The 23,571-nt window shown below is 45.5% G+C and overlaps 1 protein-coding gene across 6 annotated transcripts in view; it reads right to left on the minus strand.

Moving 5' to 3' along the window:
- Positions 1–615: 615 nt before the first annotated feature.
- Positions 616–23,571, minus strand: part of LOC137377218 (cadherin-related family member 5-like) — a 251,555-nt gene continuing 228,599 nt past the window's right edge. For 2 of the 6 annotated variants that reach the window (XM_068046751.1, XM_068046749.1), the window contains 3 exons: positions 12,188–12,466; positions 7,722–7,903; positions 617–1,938 (listed from right to left, as the gene is read on the minus strand). In XM_068046751.1, coding sequence (XP_067902852.1) covers positions 1,399–1,938; positions 7,722–7,903; positions 12,188–12,466 — 1,001 coding nt within the window. In that variant the 3' untranslated portion in view covers positions 617–1,398. Of the gene's footprint in view, positions 1,939–7,721; positions 7,904–12,187; positions 12,467–23,571 lie in introns of all 6 variants that reach the window. The other 4 variants (XM_068046754.1, XM_068046753.1, XM_068046750.1 and 1 more) reach the window with 3 other exon arrangements.

Raw genomic sequence — 23,571 nt, forward strand, 5'->3', positions numbered from 1 at the left:
GTTTGGGATTGATACAGGGCTATGGGGAGAGAGTGGGGCAGTGGGATTACTTTGGGATTGATACAGGGCTATGGGGAGAGAGCGGGGCAGTGGGATTAGTTTGGGATTGATACAGGGCTATGGGGAGAGAGCGGGGCAGTGGGATTAGTTTGGGATTGATACAGGGCTATGGGGAGAGAGTGGGGCAGTGGGATTAGTTTGGGATTGATACAGGGCTATGGGGAGAGAGCGGGGCAGTGGGATTAGTTTGGGATTGATACAGGGCTATGGGGAGAGAGCGGGGCAGTGGGATTAGTTTGGGATTGATACAGGGCTATGGGGAGAGAGTGAGGCAGTGGGATTAGTTTGGGATTGATACAGGGCTATGGGGAGAGAGCGGGGCAGTGGGATTACTTTGGGATTGATACAGGGCTATGGGGAGAGAGTGGGGCAGTGGGATTAGTTTGGGATTGATACAGGGCTATGGGGAGAGAGCGGGGCAGTGGGATTAGTTTGGGATTGATACAGGGCTATGGGGAGAGAGTGGGGCAGTGGGATTAGTTTGGGATTGATACAGGGCTATGGGGAGAGAGTGGGGCAGTGGGATTAGTTTGGGATTGATACAGGGCTATGGGGAGAGAGCGGGGCAGTGGGATTAGTTTGGGATTGATACAGGGCTATGGGGAGAGAGTGGGGCAGTGGGATTAGTTTGGGATTGATCCAGGGCTATGGGGAGAGAGCGGGGCAGTGGGATTAGTTTGGGATTGATACAGGGCTATGGGGAGAGAGTGGGGCAGTGGGATTAGTTTGGGATTGATACAGGGCTATGGGGAGAGAGTGAGGCAGTGGGATTAGTTTGGGATTGATACAGGGCTATGGGGAGAGAGTGAGGCAGTGGGATTAGTTTGGGATTGATACAGGGCTATGGGGAGAGAGCGGGGCAGTGGGATTAGTTTGGGATTGATACAGGGCTATGGGGAGAGAGTGAGGCAGTGGGATTAGTTTGGGATTTCTCTAGCAATGAATCAGCACAGGTTGATAAATATTTATGTGATCAGTAATGAGGAAAACCTCAAATTTGCTGCTTAAAAAACATGTAGGATCTTTTTGAAATTTGGATTTAGCACAAATGGAAGATTATTGTTCCTGTGAACTTTGATATAGACACGACACTGACAATCGCCATTGAGAAATTGAGTGATTCATGGTTAACAATTGTGGACACATGTGCGTGCCTGAATTGCCTGGTATACAGGGACTTTCTGAGCAGCATGAGATTTAAGATGCCTACACTGTGCCACAGGTACCAGCTCTGAGCATTTCCAAATGTCCTGGAAAAGGCAGCCTATGATATGCATTAATTTAAACAATCATTGTGATTTGTTAGTGTTTGCTCTGGTGGGTCAGCTGTCTATGGATCTAAAGGGCGATAGAGGCTGCATCATCTGACTGCATGCGTAGAAAATACCCATGCCCAGTCAAGTCTCCTCCGTCTCTGTCTCTGTCCCCAGGGTCATGGTCATCTTCTTCTGCCTCTTCTTCATCATCGTGCCTATCTATTACATGCTCCTCATTTGCTGCAGGCTCAATATCTTCCTTAAACCACACTGACTTGTAGCCTTCGTCAGACTTCCTCTCTTTGGTGAGGATGGATTTCATCTCTTGGTCATAATCGGTCTGGTCTAAGGAGCTCGATGTGTCCTTATCCTTCTGGGCTGTGGGAGCAGTGTTGGCCCTTTGGGATGTGGGGTCAGTTTGATTTCCCGAGGACCCTGTTGTGCTGCTGTTTTCCACTGTTGAGTCAAGGACAGAAGCCAGAGCAGTGGATTCTATGATGGGAGGATTCTCCAACGATAACCAGCTGGCTTTGTGGGGTCTGTTGGGTGATCCTTTCTCCAGGTAATCTTCATTTGTAAACTGCATCTTGTCACTTTTTGATGAATATGAACTTCTGGAGAACTGCAATGGAGAAAAGAGTTTTCCTGGAATTAGTTAATCTCATTTGCTGAAAAAGAAGAAGGGAAGAGCCCATTATTCACATCAATTCCACTAGTGCATAAAGAATTCTCTTGTGATGTTACATGTGCCAGGTATCTATGAATATTACAGGTTATTCTCATTGCAATTGACACAGATGCATTAAGAAATTGCTCTGTTAATGCTGCTGACAGTCAGAAACAGCACTGAAGGGCAGTGGGAATCTGGAACTCTCTGCCTCAAAGCATTGTGGAAGCTGGGGGTCAATTGGAGGAATTTTCAAGACTGAGATTAATAATTTTTTGCTGAGTAAGGGTATTTACTGATATGGGGCAAACTGTGTGAATGGAGTTGAGGTACAGGTCAGACATGGGACAGAATTTTGTTCTGCTCTTGGAGGCGGGCATGGAGGTGGAGGGTGGGGGGGGGCAAAGAAAATGGCAGGGGACGCTGTTCCCGAAGTTGCCCAGGCCCCCTTCCATTTTGTATGGGATGGGGAAGGCTGAGGACTGTCTTCCTGTCCCAGGCCAATAGAGGGCCTTACATGTCGAATTACTGACCACTTTAAGGCCTCTTCCTAAAGCCTAGCTCGGGGAGTTAAGGTAGTTATGGAAAAGGACAAAGATGGACCGCAAATAAAGGTTCTGAATTTGGGGAAGGCCGATTTCAATATGATAAAACAGGATCTGGCCAAAGTGGACTGGGAGCAGCTACTTGTAGGAAAGTCTACATCAGACCAGTGGGAGTCATTCAAAAAGGAAATAGTGAGAGTTCAGAGCCAATATGTTCCTGTAAAGGTGAAGGATAGGACCAACAAGTCCAGGGAACCCTGGATATCAAGGGATATAGAGGATTGAATAAGGGAAAAAAAGGAGACTTATGGCAGATTCAGAGCGGAGACACTAGAGGAGTATAGAAAGTGTAGGGGGGTATTTAAAAAAGCAATTCGGAGAGCGAAGAGGGGACATGAAAAAACACTGGCAGGTAAGATAAAGGAAAATCCTAAGGCGTTTTATAAGTATATTAAGGGTAAGAGGATAATTAGGGAAAGAGTAGGGCCCATGAGGGACCAAAGTGGTAATCTGTGTGTGGAGCCGGAGGACATAGGTGAGGTTTTAAATGATTACTTTTCATCGGTGTTCACTATAGAGAAATATGATATATGAGTAGAAATCAGGGAGGGGGATTGTGATATACTTGAACATTTTAGCATTGAAAGGGAGGATGTATTAGCTGTTTTAGCGGGCTTAAAAGTGGATAAATCCCCAGGCCCAGATGAGATGTGTCCCAGGCTGTTATGTGAGGCAACGGAGCAGATAGCAGGGGCTTTGACACAAATTTTCAAATCCGTCTTGGCCACGCGAGAGGTACCAGAGGACTGGAGGACAGCGAATGTAGTGCCATTATTCAAGAAGGGTAGCAGGGATAAACCAGGTAATTACAAGCCGGTGAGTCTAACATCAGTGGTAGGGAAAATATAGGAAAAAATTCTGAGGGACAGGATTAGCTCCACTTGGACAGGCAGGGATTAATCAGGTATAGTCAGCATGGCTTTGTCAGGGGGAGATCGTGTCTAACTAACTTGATTGAATTTTTCAAGGAGGTGACCAGATGTGTAAAAGAACAAAGAACAGTACAGCATAGGAACAGGCCATTCGGCCCTCCAAGCCTGCACCGATCTTGATGCCTGTCTAAACTAAAATTTTCTGCACTTCCGGGGACCGTATCCCTCTATTACCATCCTATTCATGTATTTGTCAAGATGCCTCTTAAACGTCGCTATCGTATCTGCTTCCACCACCTCCCCCGGCAGCAAGTTCCAGGCACTCAGCACCCTCTGTGTAAAAAACTTGCCTCGCACATCCCCTCTAAACTTTGCCCCTCGCACCTTAAACCTATGTCCCCTAGTAACTGACTCTTCCACCCTGGGAAAAAGCTTCTGACTATCCACTCTGTCCATGCCGCTCATAACTTTGTAAACCTCTATCATGTCGCCCCTCCACCTCCGTCGTTCCAGTGAAAACAATCCGAGTTTATCCAACCTCTCCTCATAGCTAATGCCCTCCAGACCAGGCAACATTCTGGTAAACTTCTTCTGTACCCTCTCCAAAGCCTCCACATCCTTTTGGTAGTGTGGCGACCAGAATTGTTTGCAATATTCCAAGTGTGGCCTAACTAAGATTCTGTACAGCTGCAGCATGACTTGCCAGTTTTTATACTCTATGCCCCGACCGATGAAGGCAAGCATGCCATTTGCCTTCTTGACCACCTTATCCACCTGCGTTGCCACTTTCAGTGACCTGTGGACCTGTACGCCCAGATCGCTCTGCCTGTCAATACTCCTAAGGGTTCTGCCATTTACTGTATACCTCCCACCTGCATTAGACCTTCCAAAATGCATTACCTCACATTTATCCGGATTAAACTCCATCTGCCATTTCTCTGCCCAAGTCTCCAACCGATCTATATCCTGCTGTATCCTCTGACAATCCTCATCACTATCCGCAACTCCTCCAACCTTTCTGTTGTCCGCAAACTTACTAATCAGACCAGCTACATTTTCCTCCAAATCATTTATATATACTACAAACAGCAAAGGGCCCAGCACTGATCCCTGCGGAACATCACTAGTCACATCCCTCCAATCAGAAAAGCACCCTTCCACTGCTTCCCTCTGTCTTCTATGACTGAGCCAGTTCTGTATCCATCTTGCCAGCTCACCTCTGATCCCGTGTGACTTCACCTTTTGTACCAGTCTGCCATGCGGGACCTTGTCCAAGGCTTTACTAAAGTCCATATAGATAACATCCACTGCCCTTCCTTCATCAATCATCTTCATCACTTCCTCAAAAAACTTGATCAGGTTAGTGAGACACGACCTCCCCTTCACAAAACCATGCTGCCTCTTGCTAATAAGTTTGTTTGTTTCCAAATGGGAGTAAATCCTGTCCTGAAGAATCCTCTCTAATAATTTCCCTACCACTGACGTAAGGCTCAACGGCCTATAATTTCCTGGATTATCCTTGCTACCCTTCTTAAACAAAGGAACAACATTGGCTATTCTCCAGTCCTCTGGGACCTCACCTGTAGCCAATGAGGATGCAAAGATTTCTGTCAAGGCCCCAGCAATTTCTTCCCTTGCCTCCCTCAGTATTCTGGGGTAGATCCCATCAGGCCCTGGGGACCTATCTACCTTAATGCTTTGCAAGACACCCAACACCTCCTCCTTTTTGATAATGAGATGACTGAGACTATCTACACTCCCTTCCCGAGGCTCATCATCCACCAAGTCCTTCTCTTTGGTGAATACTGATGCAAAATACTCATTTAGTAACTCGTCTATTTCCTCTGGCTCCAAGCATAGATTCCCTCCTCTGTCCTTGAGTGGGCCAACCCTTTCCCTAGTTACCCTCTTGCTCTTTATATACGTATAAAAAGCCTTGGATTCTCCTTAATCCTGTTTGCCAATGACTTTTCATGACCCCTTTTAGCCCTCCTGACTCCTTGCTTAAGTTCCTTCCTACTTTCTTTATATTCCTCAAGGGCTTCATCTGTTCCCAGCCTTCTAGCCCTTACGAATGCTTCCTTTTTCTTTTTGACTAGGCTCACAATATCCCTCGTTATCCAAGGTTCCCGAAACTTGCCAAACTTATCCTTCTTCCTCACAGGAACATGCCGGTCCTGGAGTCTAATCAACTGACATTTGAAAGACTCCCACATGTCAGATGTTGATTTACCCTCAAACAGCCGCCCCAATCTAAATTCTTCAGTTCCTACCTAATATTGTTATAATTAGCCTTTCCCCAATTTAGCACCTTCACCCGAGGACTACTCTTATCCTTATCCACAAGTACCTTAAAACTTATGGAATTATGGTCACTGTTCCCGAAATGCTCCCCTACTGAAACTTTGACCACCTGGTCGGGCTCATTCCCCAATACCAGGTCCAGTATGGCCCCTTCCCTAAGTGTAGATGAGGGTAAAGCAGTTGATGTAGTCTATATGGACTTCAGTAAGGCTTTTGATATGGTCCCGCATGGAAGATTGGTTAAGAAGGTAACAGTCCATGGGATCCAGGGCAATTTGGCAAATTGGATCCAAAATTGGCTTAGTGGCAGGAGGCAGAGGGTGATGGTCGAGGGTTGTTTTTGCGATTGGAAGCCTGTGACCAGTGGTGTACCACAGGGATCAGTGCTGGGACCATTGCTGTTTGTAGTTTACATTAATGATTTAGACATGAATATAGGAGGTATGATCAGTAAGTTCGCAGATGACACGGAAATTTGTGGTGTCGTAAATAGTGAGGAGGAGATCCTTAGATTACAGTACGATATAGATGGGCAGAGCAGTGGCAAATGGAATTTAATCCTGAGAAGTGTGAGGTGATGTATTTTGAGAGGACTAGCAAGGCAAGAGAATATACAATGGATGGTAGGACCCTAGGAAGTACAGAGGGTCAGAGGGACCTTGGTGTATTTGTCCATAGATCACTGAAGGCAGCAGCACAGGTAGATAAGGTGGTTAGGAAGGCATATGGGATACTTGCCTTTATTAGCCGAGGCTTGGAATGTAAGAGCAGGGAGGTTATGATGGAGCTGTATAAAATGCTTGTTAGGCCACAGTTGGAATACTGTGTACAGTACTGGGCACCACACTATCAGAAGGATGTGATTACACTGGAGAGGGTGCAGAGGAGATTCACCTGGATGTTGCCTGGGCTGGAGCATTTCAACTATGAAGGAAGACTGAAAGGGCTAGGGTTGTTTTCCTTAGAGCAGAGAAGGCTGAGGGAGGACATACAAGATTATGAGGGGCATCGATAGGTTAGATAGGAAGAAACTTTTCCCTTAGCAGAGGCGTCAATAACCAGGGGGCATAGATTTAAGGGAAGTAGCAGGAGGTTTAGAGGGGAGTTGAGGAAAAAATTTTTCACCCAGAGGGTGGTTGGAATCTGGAACGCACTGCCTGAAGGGGTGGTAGAGGCAGGAACCCTCACAACATTTAAGAAGTATTTAGATGAGCACTTGAAATGCCATAGCATACAAGGCTACGGGCCAAGTGCTGGAAAATGGGATTAGAATAGTTAGGTGCTTGATAGCCGGCACAGACACGATGGGTCGAAGGGCCTGTTTCTGTGCTGTATAACTCTATGACTCTATCCCTGGAACCAATCTAGTAAATCTCCTCTGCCTCCTCTCCTCAGCCCAGACATCCTTCCTAAAGTGTGGTGCTCAGAATTAGACACAATATTCCAGCTGGGGCCTAACCAGTGTTGTCTAAAGGTTTAGTATAACTTCCTTCCCTTTGTACTCTATTAGTAAAGCCCAGAATCCCATCTGCTTTTTTAACAGCCTTCTTAACTTGTCCTCTAAGTTACAAAGATTTGTGAACATACAGCCCCAGGTCTCTCAGTTCCTTTACCCCCTTTACAATTGAGCCATTTAGTTTATATTGCCTTTCCTCATTCTTCCTACCAAAATGAATCACTTCCCTGTGTTAAATTTCATCTGCCATGTGTCTGCCCATTTCACCAGTCTGTGTCTGTTCCCCCGGAGTTTGTTAATATTCTCCTGACTGTTTGCTACATTTCTGAGTTTTGTGTTATCTGCAAACTTTAAAATTATGCCCAAGGCCCAGTCATTATAACACATCAAATCCCATCATTTCATATCCCATCTCTTCCTCTGGGATTGCCCTTCTCAAGCTTTGTTCAACCTTTCAGACAAAGTTTCTCTGTTTGTGTAACTCAGAGTTCAGCCACTCACAAATTTTAGCTTTGCTCCTGTTCGTTCCTTTATTGTTTTCCATTTCAGTTTTCCAGGGTAGAGTTTGTTGAGGAGAATTCCAATGATAATGAGACAAATAATCAGCAGTATGGCTAATGGGACACCAAGGGCAGCCATGTGTTTGGCTTCGTACATCAGCCTTGGGTTTATCGCTGGTGAACCTGCAAAACAGTTTATTTAAACAGAAGCTTTATTGATGTTCTGTGACATTAATGAGCAAAAAACATCAATATGTTTCCCCTTCTTTGGGTGCTACTGCTGCTGAATATCCAGCATGCTCACTGCAACCCCCCCCCGCTCACTGCAACCCCCCCCCCCCGCTCACTGCCCCCAGCTCACAGCAACTACCCCCCTGCTCACTGCAACCCCCCCCGCTCACTGCAACCCCCCCCCCGCTCTGCCCCCAGCTCACAGCAACTACCCCCCTGCTCACTGCAACCCCCCCCCCGCTCACTGCCCCCGGCTCACAGCAACTACCCCCCTGCTCACTGCAACCCCCCCCCCGCTCACTGCCCCCGGCTCACAGCAACTACCCCCCTGCTCACTGCCCCCTGCTGACAGCAACTACCCCCTGCTCACAGCAACCCCCGGCGCCCCCCCCGCTCACTGCCCCCTGCTCACAGCAACCCCCCAAGCCCCTGCTCACAGCAACCCCCCCCTGCTCACTGCCCCAAGCTCACAGCAACTACCCCCCGTTCACTGCCCCCGGCTCACAGCAACTACCCCCTGCTCACAGCAACGCCCCCCCCCCCCCGTTCACAGCAACCCCCGCTCACAGCAACCCCCCACCCCGCTCACTGCCCCCGGCTCACAGCAACCACCCCCCCCGCCCCACCCCACCGCTCACTGCCCCCGGCTCACAGCCCCTTCCCCCCCCCCACCCCGCTCACTGCCCACCTGCTCACTGCCCCTCCCCCCTCCCCCGCTCACTGCCCCTGGCTCACTGCTCCCCCACCGGTCATTGCCCCCCCCCCCACCACCACCACTCCATGATCACTGACCTGCATTGGCTCTCAGTCCAGCAACACCACTAATTTATAATTCTCACCCATGTATTTTTTTTTTATTCATTCATGGGATGTGGGCGTTGCTGGCCAGGCCAGCATTTATTGCCCATCCCTCATTGCCCTTGATAAGGTGGTGGTGAGGTGCCTTCTTGAACCGCTGCAGCCCATTTGGGATAGGTATCCTTTTTATTGACTTTGTAACAGTTAGATACAACTGAGTGACTTGCTAGGCCATTTCAGAGGGCATGTAAGAGTTAACCACATTGCTGTGGGTCTGGGGTCACATGTAGGCCAGACCAGGTAAGGACAGCAGATTTCCTTCCCTAAAGGACATTAATGAACCAGGTGGGTTTTTACAACAATCAACAATGGTTTCATGGCCATCATTAGACTGGCTTTTTTAATTCCACATTTATTAATTGAATTCAAATTCCACCTTTTGCTGTGGTGGGATTTGAACCCATGTCCCCAGACCAATACCCTGGGTCACTAGGTTACTAGTCCAGTGACAATACCACTAGGCCACGCTTCACCTCTCACTGTAACCCCACCAGCCCCATAACCACCACCAACAACTTGTATTTATATCGCATCTTTAATGTAATAAAACTTCCCAAGGCACGTCACAGGAGCATTATAGAACAAAATATAACCAAGTCACGCAAGGAGATATTACTACAGGTGATAAAAAGCTTGGTCAGAGGTAGATTTTAAGCAGTGTCTTAGAGGAGGAGAGAGAGGTGGAGAGGTTTCAGGAGGGAATTCCAGAGCTTAGGGTCCAGGCAGCTGAAGGCACGGCTATCAATGGCGGAGCGATTAAAATCAGGGATGCTCAACGGGACCAAATTGGAGGAACACAGATATCTTGGTGGATTGTGGGACTGGAGGAGGTTACATTGATAGGAAGGGGTGAGGCCATGGAGGAGTTTAAATACAAGGATCATAATTTTAAAATCAAACCTCTGAGATCTCTGCACTCCTCTAATTCCGGCATCTTATGAATCCCCAATTTTAATCACTCCACCACTGGCGGCCGTGCCTTCAGCGGCCTGGGCCCCAAACTATGGAATTCCCTCTCCAAACTCTCCGCCTCTCTCCTCCTTAAAGACATTCCTTAAAAACTGTCTTTTGGTCACCTGTCCTAATATCTAATGTTACTCCATGTCAAATTTTGGCTGATAATGCCTTAAAGTATTTGACTGCATTAGAGGTGTTATACAAATGAAAGTTGTTGTTAATATGGTTCAGTTGCCATGATTCTCTTCACAAGGTCCATTCTTGGTCCACACCTGGAGATAGTAAGAAGAGGAAAGGAAATGGCAAGTAATCTCTGGCTTTCCTCAAGTGCCAATTTACAGGCACTATTCTTGGCAAAGTCTGGTATTGGAGACCGAGAGAGTGGAAGAGGAGAATATCAGGATCGAAATCCCCCGGCATAAGCTGATCAACATTTTCCATCAGTTGTCAAACATTGCAACTTTCACAGCCTGGCTTGATTCAGTTTGCTTTTAGTCTCCTCTGATAAATGTTGCATAAACTTTACATTTTATTCAGTAAAGTTTCCACTGTCGGAAATCTGTAAACAGGAATTTGGGAATGAATGCCAGTGTATGTAATTCATGGACCAGTGCTGACTGTTGATTAACGAATGTTAATTCATAAAGTTTATACTACTGGGTTTCCAACAGTGTGAAGCACCAATAACTGTGACAGTCTCTTGAATTTAACAACACAGGAGGCCAATCGGCCCATCGTGCCTGTGCCGGTCTCTGTAAGAGCTATCCAATTAGTCCCACTCCCCTGCTCTTTCCTTTCAAGTTTTAACTGGGAGTAGCCAGGCAGGTTATGAGAGCTCAATATTGGATTCATTTAAGTCACAGCTGATGCAGTGAAGTAATAACTATTGGGTTGGGATTCTGGAAGGATTGCACAGAGCCCTCTGTCCTGTCATCTGCAAATTACCAATATTTATCACTCAACCCAACACCTAAAGGCAGATGATCTGGTCATTTATCACACTGCTGTCTGTGGGATCTTGCTGTGTGCAAATTGGCTGTCGCATTTCCTCCATTATACTAGCACTCAAAAAAGTATTTCAGTGGTTGTAAAGAACTTTGGGACATTCCTGAGGCTGTGAAAGGCGCTATATAAATGCAAGTTGTTTTCTTTCTATGACTTATTTTATTTTATTTAGAGATACAGCACTGAAACAGGCCCTTCGGCCCACCGAGTCTGTGCTGACCAACAACCACCTATTTATACTAATCCTACAGTAATCCCATCTTCCCTATCACCTCCCTACACTAGGGGCAATTTACAACAGCCAATTTACCTATCACCTGCAAGTCTTTGGATGTGGGAGGAAACCGGAGCACCCGGCGAAAACCCACGCAGACACAGAGAGAACTTGCAAACTCCGCACAGGCAGTACCCAGAATCGAACCCGGATCCCTGGAGCTGTGAGGCTGCGGTGCTAACCACTGCGCCACTGCTGCTAAAATGCTGGTGGAGTGGAAAGCAGAATTAGGAATAGACAGGAAACAGTCTGGAGGTTTGGGGTCAGCTCGTGTGCTGGTTTCCTGATCACTTTAATCAGGATGATCCTCATCTCACCCTCTGCAGTTGCCACTTCCTGTCAATGCTGAGCAACAAGGCTCAAAATGACAGCAGACAGTGACTATTTAAATATTGGATCGTCACAATCCAAACTCAACTTCCAGATTAAGAACTCTCCACTTGGCCCAACATGAGTGAGAACTTGGAATCAGGGACAGCAGGCAGTGAGAACAGAACTACAAGAAAATAACAACTTGCATTTCTATAGCACCATTAACAGAGTAAAGCATGCCAAAGACTGCAATTAGCCAAATATTAACCCCAAGTCAATGAAGGTGATATTAAGACCGGTGATTAAAAGTCTGGTGAACACGGGTTGTAGATGGTGCCCACACAGCCACAGTACTGATGGTGGAGGGAGAGAATGTTTAAGGTGCTGGATGGGGCACTGATCAAACAGTCCGCCTTGTCCTAGATGGTGGGGCAAATATAGAACATCTTTCTTAGTCATTCTTAGAGTTCCTTAAAATCATAAGAACGTCAGAAATAGGAGCTGGAGGAGGCCACTCGGCCCCTCATGCCTGCTCCACCATTCATGGCTGATCTTTTACATCAACTCCACTCTTCCACTGTATCACCATATCCCTGGATTTCCTTCAAATTTAAAAGAAAACCCTCACTTGAACCCTCTGCCTCCTCCCTTTTTAGTTTAAACCCCTATCTACTACCCTAGTTATACGATTCACCAGGACACTGGCCCCAGGCTAGTCTAAGTGCACCCCGTCCTATTGGATCAGCTCTCTCATTCAGTGTGATCAGGGGTGATCAGTAAGTGATGATGATGGTCTGGGAGTCGGCACAGTGTGAGACCAGCTGGCTTACTTGTTGTTAGTCCAGTTTCAGATCCATCGGGTGGTTTTCGGGATGGAGTTACTGAGCCTGGAGGCCCAGGGTTAGCTGTAGTTATTGATCCAGGAAGGTGAGGTTTGGTGGTGGTAGGCCCAGGTCCGGGGGGTTTTGCTGCTGTGGATCCAGGGGGTCCAGGAGGGGCCTTTGATGGAGTCGATGCCCCAGTGGTGGTTGGCCCAGTCCCGGGAGGTTTAGGTGGTGGTTTTGATGGTCCAGTTCCATGGGTTGTTGGTGTTTTCACAGTTGCTGGTGCTGGGTTAAAAACGAACTAATTTTAACAGCCAGGAAAGCAAAAACACATCGAATCTCACAGAAGGAGGCCATTCAGCCCATCATGCCTGTGTCGGCTATCCAAATAGTTTTTCCGACCTCCCGCTGTTTGCTCCCCCCACCCTTCTCTTTCCCCGATAGCCCTGCAATTTGTTTCCCTTCAGGTATTTAGTTGAATGTTGCTTGGGAGGTTAGTGGAGACCAGGATATCGGACTCATGGGATTCTGGAAGGATGGGATCAGATGGATCGATGGGATCAGAGCTCTCTCTCGTCATCTACTATCACTCCAAATGGCACATATATCTTTCAGATGTGACAATGAGAGATGGGCTGAATAAATTAGAATCAAATGTTGGCAGGAAAAACAGTAGTTGAACAATGGGCTACCTTTAAAAACAACTGAGGTCGGGGACATTCAAGATATATTTCCTTGAAGGTGAAAGATAGGGCAAACAAATCCAGAGCTTCCTGAATTACAAAAGAGATAGAGATAAAAAAGAAGAAAAAAAAGTGCGTTTATGACAGATGTCAGGTGGATAAAACAACCCGAGAACCAGGCAGAATATAGGTCAGAGGCGAAGTGAAAAAGCAAATAAGAGAAGCAAAGAGAGAGTGTGAAAAGAGACTGGCAGCTAACATAAAAAGAAATCCCAAAGGTTTCTATAGACATATAAGTAGCAAAAGGGTGGTAAAAGGAGGAGTGGGGCCGATTAGCGACCAGAAAGGGGATTTACACATGGAGGCAGAAGGCATAGCTGAGGTATTAAATGAATAATTTGCATCTGTCTTTACCAAGGAAGAAGATGCAACCCAGTCCACGGTGAAAGAGGAGGCAATTAATATGTTAGAAGGATTTAAAATTGAATAGGAGGAGATATTAGATAGGTTGTCTATACTTAAAGTTGATAAAACACCAGGACCAGATGAGATGCATCCAAGGATACTAAGGGAAGTGAGGGTGGAAATCACAGAGGCACTGGCCATAATTTTCTAGTCTTCCTTAGAATTAGGGGTAGTGCCAGAGAACTGGAGAATTGCAAATGTTACACCCTTGTTCAAAAATGGATGTAAAGATAAGCCCAGCATCTACAGACCATCTACAGCTTAACCTTGGTGGTGGGGAAACGTCTAGAAACAATAATTCGGAACAAATTTAATAGTCACATGGACAAATGTGGATTAAGTAAGGAAAGCCAGCATGGATTTGTTAAGGGAAAATCGTGTTTGACTAACTTGCCGGAGGAGTTTTTTGAAGGGGTAACTGAAAGGGTTGATGAGGGCAATACTGTTGATGTGGTGTACATGGACTACCAAAAGGCGTTTGATAAAGTGTCACACAACAGACCTGTGAGAAAATCTATAGCTCATGGAATAAAAGGGACAGTAGCAACATGAATACAAAATTTGCTGAGTGACAGGAAACAGAGAATTGTGATTAATGGATGTTTTTTGGGCTGGAGGAAGGTTTGTAGTAGAGTTCCCCAGGAGTCAGTGTTGGGACCCTTGCTCTTCCTGATATATATTCATGACCTAGACCTTGGTGTACAGGGTACAATTTCAAAGTTTGCAGATGATATGAAACTTGGAAGCATTGTGAACTGTGAGGAGGATAATTTAGAACTTCAAAAAGACATTAACAAGCCGGTAGAATGGGCAGACAGGTGGCAGATGAAGTTCAACATGGAGAAATGTGAAGTAATTCATTTTGGTAGGAAGAATATGGAAAGACAATATAAAATAAAGGGAAAAATTCTAAAGGGGGTGCAGGAGCAGAGGGACCTGGGTGTATATGTGCACAAATCTTTGAAGGTGGCAAAACAGGTTGAGAGAGTGGTTAATAAAGCATACAGTATCCTGGGCTATATTAATAGGGTCATAGAGTACAAGAGCAAGGAAGTTATGTTAAACTTGTATAAGACAAAAGTTTGACTTCAACTGGAGTATTGTGTCCAGTTCTGAGTGCTGCAGTTTAGTAAAAATGTGAAAGCATTGGAGAGAGTACAGAAAAGATTCATGAGAATGGTTCCAGGGATGAGGAATTTCAGTTATTAAGATAGATTGGAGAAGTTAGGGCTGTTTTCCTTGGAGAAGAGAAGGCTGAGAGGTGATTTGATAGAGATATTCAAAATCATGAAAGGATCGAGAATGAGAGGGCAACGATTTAAAGTAATTGATAAAAGAAGCAATGGCAACATGAGGAAAATCTTTTTCACACAGCGAGTGGTTAAGGTCTGGAATGCGCTGCCTGAGAACGTGGTGGAGGCAGGTTCAACTGAAACATTCAAAAGGCAATTAGATAGTTATATGAAAAGGAAGAATGTGCAGGGTTACAGGGAGAAGGCAGGGGAATGGCACTAAGTGAATTGCTTATTCGGGGAAGGCAGCAGTAGCCAGGTTCATGGCACCGTGGCTGGCTCTGCTGTTCAGAACTGCGGGAAAAAGAGTGGAAGGGCTATAGTCATAGGGGATTCGATTGTAAGGGGAGTAGATAGGCGGTTCTGTGGTCGAAAACGAGGCTCCCGAATGGTATGTTGCCTCCCAGGCGCACGGGTCAGGGATGTCTCAGATCGGCTGCAGAACATTCTAAAGGGGGAGGGTGAACAGCCAGTTGTCGTTGTGCACATAGGCACCAATGATATAGGTAAAAAATGGGATGAGGTCCTACAAGCAGAATTTAGGGAGTTAGGAGCCAAGTTAAAAAGTAGGACCTCAGAGGTAGTAATCTCAGGATTGCTACCAGAGCCACGTGATAGTCAGAGTAGAAATGAAAGAATAGTCAGGATGAATGCGTGGCTTGAGAGATGGTGCAGGAGGGAGGGGTTCAGATTTTTGGGACATTGGGACCGGTTCTGGGGGAGGTGGGACTATAACAAATTGGACGGTCAACATCTGGGCCGGACTGGAACAAATGTCCTTGGGGGTGCTTTTGCTAACGCTGTTGGGGAGGGTTTAAACTAATGTGGCAGGGGGATGGGAACCAAATGAGGAGGTCAGTGGAGAGTAAGGAGGTAGTAACTAAAGCCTGTAAGGAACTAGATAATGAAGTCAGCGTGACTAAGGGAAAGAGTAGGCAGGGAGCAGATGATGAAAGCAAAGGGACTGGTGGTCTGAGGTGCATTTGTTTTAATGCAAGAAGTGTAATAGGTAAGGCAGATGAACTTAGGGCTTGGATTAGTACCTGGGAGAATGATGTTATTGCTATTACTGAGACTTGGTTCAGGGAAGGGCATGATTGGCAACTAAATATCCCAGGATACCGATGCTTCAGGCGGGATAGAGAGGGAGGTAAAAGGGGTGGAGGAGTTGCATTACTGATCAAAGAGGATATCACAGCTGTGCTGAAGGAGGGCACTATGGAGGACACGAGCTGTGAGGCAATATGGGCAGAACTCAGAAATAGGAAAGGTGCGGTAAAAATGTTGGGGCTGTACTACAGGCCTCCCAACAGCGAGCGTGAGATAGAGCTACAAATATGTAAACAGATTATGGAAAGCTGTAGGAGCAACAGGGTGGTGGTGATAGGAGATTTTAATTTTCCCAACATTGACTGGGATTCACTTAGTGTGAGAGGTCTAGATGGAGCAGAATTTGTAAGGAGCATCCAGGAGGGTTTTCTAGAGCAGTATGTAAATAGTCCAACTCGGGAAGGGGCCATACTGGACCTGGTGTTGGGGAATGAGCCCGGCCAGGTTGTTGAAGTTTCAATAGGGGACTACTTTGGGAATAGTGATCACAATTCCGTAAGTTTTAGAGTACTCATGGACAAAGACGAGAGTGGTCCTAAAGGAAGAGTGCTAAATTGGGGGAAGACCAACTATACCAAAATTCGGCAGGAGCTGGGGAATGTAGATTGGGAGCAGCTGTTAGAAGGTAAATCCACATTTGATATGTGGGAGGCTTTTAAAGAGAGGTTGATTAGCGTGCAGGAGAGACATGTTCCTGTGAAAATGAGGGGTAGAAATGGCAAGATTAGGGAACCATGGATGACAGGTGAAATTGTGAGACTAGCTAAGAGGAAAAAGGAAGCATACATAAGGTCTAGGCGGCTGAAGAAAGACGAAGCTTTGAAAGAATATTGGGATTGTAGGCGCAATCTGAAACGAGGAATTAAGAGGGCTAAAAGGGGTCATGAAATATCTTTAGCAAACAGGGTTAAGGAAAATCCCAAAGCCTTTTATTCATATATAAGGAGCAAGAGGGTAACTAGAGAAAGGATTGGCCCACTCAAGGACAAAGGAGGAAAGTTATGCATGGAGTCAGAGAAAATGGGTGAGATTCTAAATGAGTACTTTGCATCGGTATTCACCGAGGAGAGGGACATGACGGATGTTGAGGTTAGGGACAGATGTTTGATTACTCTAGGTCAAGTCGGCATAAGGAGGGAGGAAGTGTTGGGTATTCTAAAAGGCATTAAGGTGGACAAGTCCCCAGGTCCGGATGGGATCTATCCCAGGTTACTGTGGGAAGCGAGAGAGGAAATAGTTGGGGCCTTAACAGATATCTTTGCAACATCCTTAAACACGGGTGAGGTCCTGGAGGACTGGAGAATTGCTAATGTTGTCCCCTTGTTTAAGAAGGGTAGCAGGGATAATCCAGGTAATTATAAACCGGTGAGCCTGACGTCAGTGGTAGGGAAGCTGCTGGAGAAGATACTGAGGGATAGGATCTATTCCCATCTGGAAGAAAATGGCCTTATCAGTGATAGGCAACATGGTTTTGTGCAGGGAAGGTCATGTCTTACCAACTTAATAGAATTCTTTGAGGAAGTCACAAAGTTGATTGATGAGGGAAGGGCTGTAGATGTCGTATACATGGACTTCAGTAAGGCGTTTGATAAGGTTCCCCATGGTAGGCTGATGGAGAAAGTGAAGGCGCATGGGGTCCAAGGTGTACTAGCTAGTTGGATAAAGAACTGGCTGGGCAACAGGAGACAGAGGGTAGCAGTGGAAGGGAGTTTCTCAAAATGGAGACGTGTGACCAGTGGTGTTCCACAGGGATCCGTGCTGGGACCACTGTTGTTTGTGATATACATAAATGATTTGGAGGAAAGTATAGGTGGACTGATTAGCAAGTTTGCAGACGACACTAAGATTGGTGGAGTAGCAGATAGTGAAGGGGACTGTCAGAGAATACAGCAGAATATAGATAGACTGGAGAGTTGGGCAGAGAAATGGCAGATGGAGCTCAATCAGGGCAAATGCGAGGTGATGCATTTTGGAAGATCCAATTCAAGAGTTAACGATACAGTAAATGGAAAAGTCCTGGGGAAAATTTATGTACAGAGAGATTTGGGTGTTCAGGTCCATTGTTCCCTGACGGTGGCAACGCAGGTCAATAGAGTGGTCAAGAAGGCATACGGCATGCTTTCCTTCATCGTACGGGGTATTGAGTACAAGAGTTGGCAGGTCATGTTACAGTTGTATCGGACTTTGGTTTGGCCACATTTGGAATACTGCGTGCAGTTCTGGTCGCCACATTACCAAAAGGATGTGGATGCTTTGGAGAGGGTGCAGAGGAGGTTCACCAGGATGTTGCCTGGTATGGAGGGCGCTAGCTATGAAGAGAGGTTGAGTAGATTAGGATTATTTTCATTAGAAAGACAGAGGTTGAGGGGGGACCTGATTGAGGTGTACAAAATTATGAGAGGTATAGACAAGGTGGATAGCAAGAAGCTTTTTCCCAGAGTGGGGGATTCAATTACAAGGGGACACGAGTTCAAAGTGAAAGGGGAAAAGTTTAGGGGGGATATGCGTGGAAAGTTCTTTACGCAGAGGGTGGTGGGTGCATGGAACGCATTGCCAGCGGAGGTGGTAGATGCGGGCACGATAGCGTCTTTTAAGATGTATCTGGACAGATACATGAATGGGCAGCAAGCAAAGAGATACAGACCCTTAGAAAATAGGCGACAGGTTTAGATAGAGGATTTGGATCAGTGTAGGCTTGGAGGGCCGAAGGGCCTGTTCCTGTGCTGCAATTTTCTTTGTTCTTTGGAGAGCTGGTGCAGACATGATGGGTCGAATGGCCTCCTTCTGTGCTGTAGCAATCCTATGACATTAAACCGAGACCCTGTCTGCCCTCTCAGATAGATGTAAAAGATCCCATGTCCAATCTTCAGAGAAGAACAGGGGAGTTCTCCCAGGTGTCCTGAGGCCAATATTTATCCCTCCACCCAACACCTGTCGCCAGGTGATCTGGTCAGTATTACATTGCTGTGTGTGAGCTTTCTGTGAGTAAATTGGCAGTCACGTTTCCTACATTACAACAGTGACTACACTTCAAAAAGTATTTCATTGGCTGTAAAGAACTTTGGGACATCCTGAGGCTGTGAAAGACAGTATATAAATTGTTTTCTTTCTATGACTTACCAGAACAAGATTGCTTCTAATATCTAATGTAATACAAAGCATCTGTCATAAGATAGATGAACTAGTGGCACAAATAGAGGTAAATGATCTAGATCTAATTGCCATTACCGAGACATGATTACAAGGAGATCAAGGTTGGGAATTGAATATTCCAGGGTACACAATATTTCAGAGAGACAGAGAGAATGGCAAAGGAGGAGGGGTAGCCCTGATAGTAAAGGATGGCATAAGGACATTAATAAGAAGGGATCTGGCCTCAGAAGATCATGAAGTAGAATCAGTTTGGGTGGAAATTAGGAATAGCAGGAGTCAGAAAAAACTGGTGGGAGTAGTTTACAGGCCCCCTAACAGTAGTTATATTATTGGACAGAATATTAAATGGGAAATTATTGGAGTGTGTAACAAAGGTAATGTATTGATTGTGGGGAGTTTAATCTGCATATAGACTGGGACAATCAAATTGGCAACAGTGGTCTGGAAGATGAATTTGTAGATTGCTTTCGGGACAGTTTCTTGGATCAATACGTAGTCGAACCGACTAGGGTTAAAGTTATCTTAGATCTCGTATTGTGTAATGAAACAGGGTTAATAAGCAATGTCGTAGTAAACGATCCACTGGGAAATAGGGATCATAATACCATTGAATTGCATGTTAAGTTTGAAAGTGACACATTTCAATCACAAACAAGAATCGTAAACTTAAACAAAGCCAATTACAAAGGTATAAGGGGAGAACTGGCTGAGGTTAATTGGGTAAATAGACTGGAAGGTATGGTGGTAAATGAACAGTGGGAAACATTTAAAGGAACAATTCAAAGTGTTCAACTGAAGTATATTCCATTCAAAAAAAAAAACTTGTCAAGAAAGACCTATCCGTGGCTCACTCAGGAGTATTAGACTAAAAGAAGAGGCTTACAATGTTGCAAAAAATAGTAGTAAGTCTGAGGATTGGGAGTTTTTTAGAAACCAGCAAAGGGCCACCAAAAAATTGATAAAAAGGGAAAAAATAGAATACGAGAGTAAATTAGCCAGCAATATAAAAACAGATTGTTAAAGCTTTTCTAAGTACATAAAAAGGAAGAGAGTAGCTAAAGTAGACATTGGTCCCTTAGAGGCAGAGACAGGAGAAATCATCATGGGGAATGAGGAAATGGCAGAGGCATTGAACAAATATTTTGTGTCTGTCTTCACAGTAGAAGATACAAGTTCCATACCAGAAATAGGCAATAACCTAGGGGCTAAAAAGAGTGAGGAAATTAAGGATATTGATATCAGCTGAGAAAAAGTATTGGAGAAACTTGATGGACTAAAATCTGACAAGTCCGTGGAACCAGATGGCCTGCATCCTAGGGTTCTAAAAGAGATAGCTGCAGAGACAGTAGAGACACTAGCTATGATTTTCCAGAATTCCTTAAGATTCAGGAATGGTGCTGTCAGATTGGAAGTTGACAAAAGTTACACTGCTTTTCAAGAAAGGAGGTAGAGAGAAAACGGGGAACTACCGGCCAATTAGTCTCACATCAGTCATTGGAAAGATGCTGGAAACTATTATTAAAGAAGTCTTAACATTGCACATGGAAAAGCATAGTATGATCAGAACCAGTCAGCATGGTTTTACGAAAGGGAGATCCTGTTTGACAAATTTATTAGAGTTTTTTGAGGATGTAACTAGTCGGGTAGATAAAGGGGAACCAGTAGATATAGTATAGTATACCTGGATTTTCAAAATGCATTCGATAAGGTCCCACATAAAAGGTTAATAGGCAGGATAAGGGCTCATGGTGTTGCGGATGATATATTAGCGTGGATAGAGGATTGGTTAACAGACAGGAAGCAGAGAGTGGGCATAAATGGGGCATTTTCAAGTTGACAGGCAGTGAATAGTGGGGTGCCGCAAGGATCAGTGCTGGGGCCTCAGCTATTTACACTCTATATTAATGACTTGGATGAAGAGACAGATAGTAATTTATCTAAGTTTGCTGATGATACAAGGCTTGGTGGAAAGGTAAGCTGCAGGGAGGATCTAGAGCAGCTGCAAAGAGCTATAGACAGGTTAGGGGAGTGGGCAACAAGATGGCAAATGGAGTATAATGTAGGGAAGTGTGAAGTTGTTCCTTTGGTCGTAAAAATAGAAAAGCAAAATATTTTTTAAAAGGTGTGAACATGGTAAGTGTTGATGTTCAGAGAAACTTGGGGGACTCGTACAAGGAACACACAAAGTTAATATGCAGGTACAGCAGGCTATTAGGAAGGCAAATGGCATGTTGGCCTTTATTGCAAGCAGATTGGAGTACAGGAATAAAGAAGTCTAACTAAAATTGTACGGGGCTTTGGTGAGACCGCACCTGGAATACTGTGTGCAGTTTTGGTCTCCACATTTAAGAAAGGATATATTTGCACTGGAGGCAGTGCAGTGAAGATTTACTAAATTGGTCCCTATGATGGGAAGCTGAGTAAATTGAGCCTATATTCTCTGGAGTTTAGAAGAATGAGAGCTGATTTAATTGAGACATACAAGATTCTGAAAGGGCTTGATAGGGTCGAAGCTGAGAGATTATTACCGCTGGTCAGGGAGTCTAGAACACGGGGACACAGTCTCAGGATAAGGGGTCAATCATTCAGGACTGAGATGAGGAGAAATTACTACACTCAGAGTTGTGAATCTTTGGAATTCTCTACCCCAGAGGGTTTTGGATGGTCCATCATTGAATACATTTAAGGCTGGGATAGATAGATTTTTGGTCTCTCAGGGAATCAAGGGATGTGGGGAGTGGGGCAGGAAAGTGGAATTGAAACCCGAGATCAGCCATAATCGTATTGAATGGCGGAGCAGGCTCGATGGGCCATATGGTCTAGTTCTGATCCTATTTCCTGTGCTGCTAAAATGCTGGTGGAGTGGAAAGCAGAATTAGGAATAGACAGGAAACAGTCTGGAGGTTTGGGGTCAGCTCGTGTGCTGGTTTCCTGATCACTTTAATCAGGATGATCCTCATCTCACCCTCTGCAGTTGCCACTTCCTGTCAATGCTGAGCAACAAGGCTCAAAATGACAGCAGACAGTGACTATTTAAATATTGGATCGTCACAATCCAAACTAAACTTCCAGAGTTTCACCGCACACTGAAACACATCTCCTGAGCGACCAGCAAAGCCAATCAAAGGTTAGATTGCAGCTAGAAGAGTGAAAAATTGATCAGGATGGGTAATGATCAAACTGTACAGGACTCTGGTCAAACCACAGCTCAACCACTGCATCCATTTCTGATCACCATGAAACAAGGGAGATATTCCACTGCTGGAGGCAGTGCAGAGAGAAGTCACAGGTCTGATTCCCAGAGCTGGACTTTCAAAGGGCCATGGGATTGGTAGCCGGAATGGATGTGATTTGAAGATAGTGATCCTGGAGGTTGTCTCAAGGAACCCAACATCTCCAGGAGAGTCTGCGATTTTCAATGTCAGAGCTAGGGAGGGGCCAGGGAAGCTGTTTGTCTCCAGTGAAGGGCCCATTAAGCTCCTTTAGGAGCTAGTCAATGGGGCGGGGCAGTCAGCATCATCATTTTGGAATGACAGTCCAGCGAAACTGAACAGTCTGGTGCACATTAGTGCAGAGCTGTCGCATTCCCTGTGGGGCAAAGAGAAAGTGTTTCTTTAAATGTTTAAAATTATCAGAGACTCTGATAGCCTGTGCAGGGACGTGCACAGTACCTTTGTTTTGACTGTTTTGCTTCTGTTCCATTAACTATTTGTTCCTCTGAGGAATTGGCTACTCTCCTTGGAAAGGCAGTGCGAGGTCCCATCACGGCTGCCACTTGCCTCTGCCTCTGGTGCTAGGCAGGCAGTACCTGCCTCCTGGAGGCGCTCGGAGCCTCTTCGATATATATTGTTATACTATCTGTAAAGTGCTAGGAACTAATTAGATAGGAACTAGTTGTTACGTGTAAGTGTTCCAGTGGGGCCACATTCACGGCTGCACTGGAGAGTCAGGTGATATGTAACAGAAAACCAGTCTCACCAGTCCTACAGCAGGCAGCATGGTGGCTGAACAAATAAATGAAAAGCTCAAGCCTTTCCAAGATTAAAGTGTGATTATTTCCAACCTCTGGGAACCAGAAAACAACAAGGAAACGTAACGCTCTAATTGGGCGCTGAGCTCATCCCCTGCCCAATCAGGCCGTTAACATTTAAAAATGGCATCACGTTAGCGACGTGGCAGAGGTGTGAGGTCGGAACCTGGAAATTATCCGGACATCGGATTCCCGACCCTGGATTGAAATCAAGCCCATGGTGTCAGAATTCTGAGCCATTGAGGAAAGATGGGAGAGATGTGGGCTATGAAGCTTGGAAACGGGGGTGGCGGGGAGTATCTGACCGGTGATCTTACAGAGTGATATAGGATTGTTCAGGCTATAGAAAAAGCTAAGTGTGAATATTACTTTATTTTAAAGTGTTGGAGTAGAGCACAGGTTCAAACTATTGAAAGGTAATTTTAAGACTGATCTCAGGGGCTTGATACAAACACAGTGATCAATGTATGAACTAAAATTCTGGATAAAGAACTAAAGGCAGAAAGCTGGGAATGCGGCAATTGGGACAACAGAATCCCTCCAAATGATGAGTTAAGATGGGCTGAATAGCCTTCTCCTTCCATCACTATATTGTAATCCCTGTTAGCTCCGACTGGAGCACGTTCCTCTCTCCTGAGGTCCCCTCGCCCTGAAATC

Source organism: Heterodontus francisci, chromosome 14 (genome assembly GCF_036365525.1).
Source record: "Heterodontus francisci isolate sHetFra1 chromosome 14, sHetFra1.hap1, whole genome shotgun sequence".
In the NCBI taxonomy this organism is placed as follows: domain Eukaryota; kingdom Metazoa; phylum Chordata; class Chondrichthyes; order Heterodontiformes; family Heterodontidae; genus Heterodontus; species Heterodontus francisci.